Here is a 9,405-nt window from a genome sequence, read left to right on the forward strand (position 1 = left end):
TTCATTCGGATTTTTTTCGCCAAATATCTTATAGACATTTCAGAAACTTTACTATTGTACAAGGGTATTTTTGTTGTTCATGTTCTAGTTATGATAATTATGATTTTTATTTCATAGGAAATGCAACTATGCCAATGAAAGATGTTGTATAAATTACGTAAATGAGTACAGTGAAACCAGGGTTTAAATGAAGTGTTCTGATTTCTAATGCCAGTTCTTTTCCTGATATTTTTCAGCAGGTATTAACGAGTACGAGTTTGTTGTTCAGATATATTGTGACAGTTCCAAATAGAAATATGCCTAAAGAGAGTAAATCTGTGAATTAAAAAACTATAAAAAGGTTTCCCATTTCACAGGAGAATGTTTTGAATATACTTTAAACTCCTGGCCTTGTCATCGAACACAATACCTGCCTCCACATACACATTCCTTCCAGGGGTTGGATAGACTGAGGCTCTAACATAAGCATCTCTTACTAACTCAAAGTTTTATACAGACTTTGCCATTCCTAAGGGGGCTGGGTTCTGCTTGTTACAAACACAGCCAAAGCTCTCCTCAGCAAACAGCTTGATAATATGCTATTGGTGTTCACACATTGGTGTCTCAAATCCGTTTCCAAGGTCTGACATGAGCCCAGCCATGAGGAATGCCTCAGTGGTGACCGAGTTCATCCTGCTGGGCATCCCACACACACAGGATCTGGAGACCGTGCTCTTTGTCCTGTTCTTGACCTTCTACGTCTTCACTCTTGTGGGAAACCTGCTCATCCTGCTGGCCATTGCCTCCTCCGCTCGACTGCACACTCCCATGTATTTCTTCTTGTGTGAGCTGTCTGTGTGCGACATATTTTTCCCTTCTGTGAGCTCCCCCAAGATGCTCTTCTACCTCTCAGGGTACAGCCGAGCCATCTCCTATGCTGGCTGCGTGTCCCAGCTCTTCTTTTACCATTTCCTAGGTGGCACCGAGTGCTTCCTGTACACGGTGATGGCCTATGACCGCTTTGTGGCCATCTGTCACCCTCTACGCTACCAGGTGATCATGAGCCCCAGGGTGTGTGCCATCCTGGCCTCAGGGACCTCGTTTTTTGGCTGTGTTCATGCCACCTTACTAAGCACTCTCACCTTCCAGTTACCCTATTGTGGCCCCAATGAGGTGGACTACTTCTTCTGTGACATCCCCGTGATGCTGAAGCTGGCTTGTGCGGACACCGCAGCCCTGGAGATGGTGGGGTTCATCAGTGTGGGCCTCATGCCCCTCAGCTGCTTTCTTCTCATCCTCGCCTCCTACAGCCGCATTGTCTACTCCATCCTGCAGATCCGCTCCGCCCAGGGCCAACGCCATGCCTTCTCCACCTGCAGCGCCCACCTCACTGCCATCCTACTTTTCTACATGCCAGTGATCTTCATCTACTTAAGGCCAACGCCAAGTCCCTGGCTGGATGCAATGGTTCAGGTCCTGAATAACCTGGTCACCCCCATGCTGAACCCCTTGATCTACAGCCTCAGGAACAAGGAGGTAAAATCATCTCTGAGGAAAGTCCTGCATCAACTGGGCTTTCTTCCTGAGCAGTTTAAGTGAAAGAGCAGTAGCCAACAAGTGAAGTGCACTTAAATTATAAACTATTTGTACATGCTTCTCACAAATATCTTTTTAAATGGGAGCGTCCAGATATTAGGATTTGCCTCCATTTTCCAATGTGGGGACCAGGATTCAAAGAGTTCAAGTGGGTTGACCATGAAGCATATGTAAGGAGCGATGGCAGAATGACTTCTACCTCTTGGCTGGCTTTCTGAGTCCGGGGCCTGTGCTTTCTCGAGGACATCATATTGCTGATGAGGTAGAAAGGAGCCTGCCACAGGAGGCAGAATAACCTGCACCTTCTGCTTCTCAATCTTTATTTTCTTTGTCCACCTGCACCTCTTTTCCTCTTCTTTGTCCTCCTCACCCTGACACTCTATCTTGGCTGCATTATTGTCTCCTCAAATGCCTGAACTGAATAAACCCTCATTTTATTGGTCTACACATTGTTGTGAAAAAATGGAGTTGTGTAAAGAGAATGACTTGTAGCAGGGACCTGAGGCAAGTTTCTTCTGAGTGACACAAAGGTACTGGTGGCCTGCTGTCACCCAGAAACTCTATCTGTTGGGTTTTGACCTGGAAGCAGGCCCTGGCTGTATCAAGTTTATTTACATGTAGAGGTGCAGCATGGCAATGAGAATGTGGGAAGGGCAGGTGGGGAAATTCGTGGGATGGTGACTGTGATCTGATGCCACGTTAGAAAATCTGGACTTGGCTTTGCTTTTCTCAGTACAATCAGGGGGCCATTCTGGGTTCAAGCTGTCATTGTTTGTGTCTTTGGTTTCAGTTTCATTGAAAAGGTGTGACATTGTTCCCCATTCCCTCCTCTTTCTCTCTCTCTCTCTTTCTCTCTCTCTCTCTCTCTCTCTCTCTCTCTCTCTCTCTCTCTCTCTCGGCTGAAATACCCTAAGAAGAACAATAATGGGCTGTTTCAATGCAGTGCGCTATTGTGTTTATGACTGGAATTCATTGAGAATCCTAGCACACTTAAGGCATGTGGAATAAACTATTGCAGTTTATTCTAATAGTGAAGTCCAGAAGGAAGGAAACTGAGAAGAGGATGATGGGAAAGGAAGGGACAGGGGTGGACACCAGTTTGTCTGTCTTTCTCAGAATCAGAGAGCAACCCAGGAGCCTGCCAGGCCTACCAGCACTGCTGTGTCTGTGCCTCCAGCCAGTGTGGTGAGCCAGCACATGCTCCTGCAGGGGAGACAGACTCCCTCCTGCCCCTTGGCCTACATGCCTCCAAGCCTTCTCAGCCTGATTCTCCTTGTTTCTCAGGAAACAAGAGCTTGAAGAAGGAGGTGGCAATGCATCTCCAATGATTTCACATGTCGTGGATCCCTGCTGGAGCCTAAGTCCACTTGAAGATCTCTTCCCATTCCTTAATTTCCTGGTGGAAGCTGCTCAGATGGTCCAAATAGAACAGTTTTTTAAGAATAAAAGATGCGATCCAATTCCTTTTCATTTTCACTCAGACAGATGTCATTTGGTGGAAAACTTTGTGCTGTGGGTGGGGAATGCAAAGATGAAGAAGAGGTGATCCTACCAGAGTGAGTCATAGTCTGCCTGAGAAAAGACACACATGTGCAGCTGACATCCCATGATAAAGATGTGAAATATGGCAGGAAATATGGAGCATATTTTTCTGGGGCTGTGGAGGGACCTCACAAAAGAGGTGTTGAGGGTTAAATGCTTTTGTTTGTTCTGTCTTCCCCCCACATACATACCCCATGAAGAACGGCTTTTAGAGGGAGAAATGTTTATAGGCAGAAGCATCTCAATCTTTTGTTTGTTGAGTTGGTGGGAATGAGACATAATTCCTTGAGTGGGTATCTCACTATGTACCATCTGTGAGTGAACATTCTTGTAAGAAAAATAAAATTAATTTGACCTGGTTCTCGTCAGTTTGGCTCGGTGGACAGAGTGTCAGCCTGCGTACTGAAGGGTCCCGTTTTCAATTCTGGTCAAGGGCACATGCCTGGGTTATGGGCTGGATCCCAGTGGGGGGCGTGCAGGGGCAACCAATCAATGAATCTCTCTCATCATTGATGTTTCTATCTCTCTCTCCTTCTCCCTTCCTCTCTGAAATCAATAAAAATGTATTTTTTAAATTAATTGGACCTGTTTTCAGAATTCTTCCTTCCCCGTGGCAGTGTGTCCCTGAATTGGAGACGTGCCTTGCACAAAATGACTCTATCTCTGTCTCCTTAAACAAATTGACTTCTCTGCTCATTTGGGGTTTTCTGAGAGATGTGGGGAGCATTCCTGTCTTCAGGTAGTGTCTGAGCTCCCTTTCTGCCTAAGTAGGAGCCCCGATTGTCAGGCGTAGCCTTGGGTTTGGACGCCTCCATGGGGTTTAATGGTGGAAGGAAACTTTTCTGTGTTGTGGACATAAAGGGACAATATCAGAAAAATTTTGGGGGGAGAAAAATCAATGGGCATAATCCCAAACCAGGTAGATCATCTAGCAGCATGTTTAATCCACAGGCCTTAACATAGACAGGTGCTCAAGGCCCAAGCCTGGGGTTGGGAGGTGACAGAGACGTACAAACATATTGAAGCTGAGATTCAGAGTATGTTCTGAGCAGAGTGGGCTAGAGCGGCAGCATTTCCTGAGACACTGGATTCAAACCTGGTCTCAGAGTCCATCTGCATAGGACACCTGACCCTGGGCGGAGTCTAGGTTCCTCAAAAGGCTTCCCTGTTCACTCCAATGCATTCTGCAACATACCCTTGTAGTCTCTGATCCCTGTCTTTCTGCCCCTCCCTGTGTTTGTTACATAACCAATGCCTGTTCTGAATGTCACCTCTGCATTTTGTTTTACCTACAGCCCCCAGAGAGAGAAAGTATGCTGTGGGCATCTCAGGTGGAAACCTGTGGCCTGGACACAGGAAGTGTAGCTGAGATAAAGGCCCCCCCACACGGCATTGAGGGAGTATGAATGGGAGTTTTCAAAGGAGTGTTCACCGTAGACGCCATTTCTGTTTATTCCTTGCGCTCCCTGGCACACTGCTGATTTGTTCTAAATCAAATTAATTGAAATGAATGGACACACTAGTCAGCATTAATGTTTTTAGTTGCTTGGTTTGCGATTTTTTGTTCGAGAATATGGACTTGGCCATTCCCCAAAAAATAATTATTCAAAGCCAAAGAATGACTCAGCAACCCCTCTTCTGAGTATCTATCTGAAAACATTTATTCACAAAGTTAAATGCACCCCTATGTTCACTGCAGCATTTTTAACTGGTATTCGGATTAACTATTAACCGGTTAAAAATTCGGATTAACTACTAACCGGTTAAAAATTGGGATTTTTTTTAATCAAAGAAAACATGATGATTTCAAGAGAAACATCAAAAGTGCTTTTTTCAAAGTAATGTCCATCGCTAGCTACACATTTACCCCACCTTTCAGGTAACTTGTGGATACCGTCCCAATAGAACTTTTCTTGTTGTGAGGCAGACCATTCAGAGACTCAGTTTTTCACTTCTTCGAACGTTTTGAAGTGCTGCTCAGAAAGTGTGTGTGCCATCGATCGGAACAAGTAGTCATCTAAAGGAGCAAGGTCTGGTGAATATAGTGGGTGGGTTAATACTTCCCAGGCAAGATCTTTTAATGTGTCTGTAACTGGTTTTGAAGTGTGTGATGGTGCGTCATCATGAAGCAAAATTACTTTGCTGTGTCTTCTGGCCCATTCTGGTCATTTTACAATCAAAGCATGATTTAAATTGATTATTTGTTGGGTTTCATCTGGTTTTAGAAGCTCATAATACACCACACCTTCCTCATCCCACCAAACGCAGAGAGCATTGTCTTCTTTCCCAAGCGATTTGGCCTTGCAGTTGATGTTGATGGTTTACCTGGATCAACCCATGATTTTGTGCGTTTGGGATTCTCAAAATAAATCCACCTTTCATCGCCAGTCACAATTCGATGCAAAAAAAGACTTTCTTTTGTGCCATTGAAGCAACACTTTACTGATGACTTTTCGGTTTTCCATTTGTCTTTCGTTCAGTTGATGTGACACCCATTTCCCTTCCTTTAAAATCTTTCCCATTGCATGTAAACAATCGGAAATTGTTTGCTGAGCAACGTTTCATCTTTCTGCAAGTTGTTTTTGAGTTTGACACGCATCTTCACCCAATAATGCTTGTCATTGTTGGTCCTCAAACTTTTTCGGTTGACCTGGACGTTCTTTGTCTTTCACATCGAAACCATCACTTTTAAAGCATTTAAACCAGCGTTCACAAGTATCTTGAGATGGAGCATGTTCACCATAAGCTTCCCGAAGTATCCGAAAACTTTCAGCAGTACTTTTCTTCAAGATAAAGTAAGGAATTAACATTTCCCACAAATGCTCTTTTTTTTTGGCATGAAATTCGACATTTTTAAGCATAAAAATATCTATGATGTTAACACCTTCAGAAAATTTGACATATGAAGTTTTGAAGCTTGTTGTCAATACAACAAAATAGCATACATATCAAATCGCATATATGTCAACATATGTGTAACTCCATCTATTGAAAAAATCCACATTATTAACCGATTCACCTAGTATTAGTATAGATAACCGTAGGTGAAAAAGGACACACTAACACTACTATCAGGAAGTGGTACAAAAATCTAAAATTATGTTGTGATTTGCTGAGATTTCACAGAGCATTTGCCACGTGTTAATCACCGTGCTAGGTCCTTTGCCTTCCTACCTCATTTGATTGTCATGATAACGCTGTGAGGTAAATGCTTACTATTGTCTCCTTATTTCGCAGTTTAGAAAAATGTGATTGAGAGCTTGGATAACTTGCTCAAAATCATAGATGTCATGCGTGCTCTAGTCCTGAATGCGTCTTACTCTCAGTTACGGGCTGAACAGCATCCCCCAAATTTATATGTTAAGCCCTCCCCCCCAGGGCCTCAGAATGTGACTGTGTTTGGAAATTGGGTCTTGATGGAGGCGACTATATTACCGGAGGCTCTTAGGATGAGCCCTAATCCAATGTGACCGGTGTCCTTAAAGCAGAGGAAATCTGGGCACACGAAGTGATGCCAGAGACACGCCTGCAGGGGAACGGCCATATGAGGAGGCAGCAAGAGGTGGCCACGTACAAGCCAAGAGGCTGAAACAGGTCCTTCCCTTGTCCCTTTAGCGCAAACCAACCTTTCCGACACCTTGACCTCAGCCTTCTGGCCTCCAGAACTGTGAGAAAATAGATGCCTGTTGTTCAAGACACCCAGTTGGTGGTGTTACTATTGTTCTGTGTGTTCTCGCTAACACACTGCCACGCCCAGGTCTGCTCTGACGCCTCTCACATGCAGTGCATGGTCTGTGCTACTGGTAACAGCATGCACTTTCAATGTGCTTTCCTATGAACACCTTGCTTCTCAAAGTAGACATTAGAAAGCTCCAGATAAGAAACGCATTTACATAACTTTAAAAAAAATGAATTGTTTTGAGAGAGAGAGAGAGAGAGAGAGAGAGAGAGAGAGAGAGAGAAACATCAATTAGTTGCCTGACACATCCACCCTCACTGAGGATCGAACCCACAACCCAGGTATATGCCCTGACCATGTGTATGGGATGATGCTCCAACTCACTGAGCCACACCGACCAGGGCTACATAACTTTTCTTACCACTTACATCAACCTATAAGATTCCTCCAAGGAAATCATTGAGAAGAAAACTTTTTCGTTAATTAATCTCAAAGGCACTCATTTCTAAGAGATGCTTCTCATGCTCATTATGACTCTGGCTTCTGTTGCCCTATAACACTCGGTCGCCACTTGTGAGTTGTGTAATGGGGCAAAGTGGATTAATAAGGCTGGGAATTGGCTTAGGAAGTGCAAGAAGGCTTGTTAAAGTGTTTATGGTTTGGGGTTCTCTCTGCAGCTATTATTCCAAGGGAAAATTAAGGGTGACTGTCACACACATGTATGTGGGCATGCATACACGCACACATACTGACATTCGGCCTCCTGTACACACACACACACACACACACACACACACACTTATGAGCAATTTCATTCACATCCGTTTTATTTTTCCTAAATCACAGCAGAGAGAGATCCTATAACATTACCTTTCTTGTGAGAACCAGTGATAAAAATGTCACTTGTCGGTTGCGATGAAATTAAATACTCCTGGCAGCGAGAACACGGAGTTGTTCATGTCACGGCTTCAGTGGCTCCATATTCTGGGTGTGGGATCTTTTCACTCTCAGAGGAGCGTCTGTGGAATCCGTCTCCCATTCTTCAGCGCACAGAGCTGGCTTTGTCCAGCAGAATTAGAATAAGGCCGTTAGACTGAGCGGCAGGAACAGGGTAAGCAATTTGAGACGCAGTCAATTTCGAGAGGAAATGCAGGCAGCTCAATTTACCAACTATGGACAGCTCTCAGGGCTTAAGTGAATCCGAATCTTGCTGGTCCTTTCCGTCAGGGCACTCTGTGGAGATTTATATCTCACGTTACACGCCCCCAAATTTGAAATCCAAAATTTAGAAGTGCTTTTACATTCTTCGTTATTTGGGGGACACCAAGAAATATTTAATCCTTAAATGCACACAAAGGAACACACACACACAGTCTAATCAATGGAAGAGCAATCATTTTGATAACACACTGATAGAATTAAAAAAATCAGAATAAAGACATAAATTCTTATTTTCTTTTAGAATAAGAAAATAGAGATGAATGAGACCTTAAATAACGTCTAAAGAGATTTTTATATATGACGAAGCAATGACACCCAGAGAGGCCAAACAGCATATACACAATAATATAAAACAAGCAAGAACAAAGTGAGGTACGAGATACCAGTCAAGTGTAAAGGGGGCCGAATATATGGTCATGGAAGATAATCTGATTTTGAAGGGTGGGCACCCAATGCAATATATGATTATGTATCATGGAAATGTACACTTCAAACCTATATAATCTTATTAACCAAGGTCAACCTCAATACAGTTAATAAAAATAAAAGATCAACAACAACAAACAATAATGGGTTGGTGTCTGATGTAGAATTTAACTGTTCTATTGCTTTTTTCTGCTCGAGAATAAGGTTCTAGAATTATCTTGGTACTTGTCTTATCCACCTCACAGATGGCAAATGCCCTGAGAACCGGCACTGTGTGTGCAGATATGTTCTAGTACTAACCCCATCTCGCTTTTCCCTGCAGAGGTTCAGTACCGGGGCCTGAATTTTTATCTTTATTGTTGAGAGTATCATAGTTGTCCCCCCTCTTTTTCCCCATTGACCCCCCTCCACCCAGGTCCTGCCCCACCCTAGGCCTTCACCAACGTATTGCCTGTGGGCAAGGCATAGGTGCATATAAGTTCTTTGGTTAATAAAAAAATAAATGCCATTTTTCTTATATTCTTGCTATTTCTTATATTCTTGCTATTTCGATACTTTAACCTCTCCTCGATTTTCCCTCTAATACCACCTTCATTCCCAAATTTTCAAATTCTATCAGTCAATTAAACTCAGTTCCTATGTTATCTTCCCCTTCAGGCTCACCTTGATACTCCCAGATCAAATTAGCCTCTCTCATTGAACTCACTTTATATTTTAACTATAATTTTCTTGTGACAAGAAATATATAAGGTGTTTCCTAGTTAATGACATAAATACCTCCATCTGATTCATTTTTTATTCTCCATAACCCTTAGCTAAGTGACTCACTGGCTCCTCAATAAATGTTTGCTAAATTAATTCATCAGTTCATTAAAATAGGAGGAAAGCTACTTGGGCTTCAGATCTCTGTTGGAGAACAGAACTCTCAACGTAGGGAGAAAAGAGAGCATTTGGTTTCCATG

General features: G+C 43.2%; 1 protein-coding gene across 1 annotated transcript; it reads left to right on the top strand.

The window, feature by feature from the left end:
* The first annotated feature begins 639 nt into the window (after positions 1-639).
* On the top strand, positions 640-1,578 carry LOC102439152 (olfactory receptor 149-like). The gene has a single exon (XM_023762062.1). It carries the CDS (start codon positions 640-642, stop codon positions 1,576-1,578), a length of 939 nt encoding a protein of 312 aa, XP_023617830.1.
* The last annotated feature ends 7,827 nt before the right edge of the window (positions 1,579-9,405 follow it).

Source organism: Myotis lucifugus, unplaced genomic scaffold (assembly GCF_000147115.1).
Source record: "Myotis lucifugus unplaced genomic scaffold, Myoluc2.0 scaffold_229, whole genome shotgun sequence".
In the NCBI taxonomy this organism is placed as follows: domain Eukaryota; kingdom Metazoa; phylum Chordata; class Mammalia; order Chiroptera; family Vespertilionidae; genus Myotis; species Myotis lucifugus.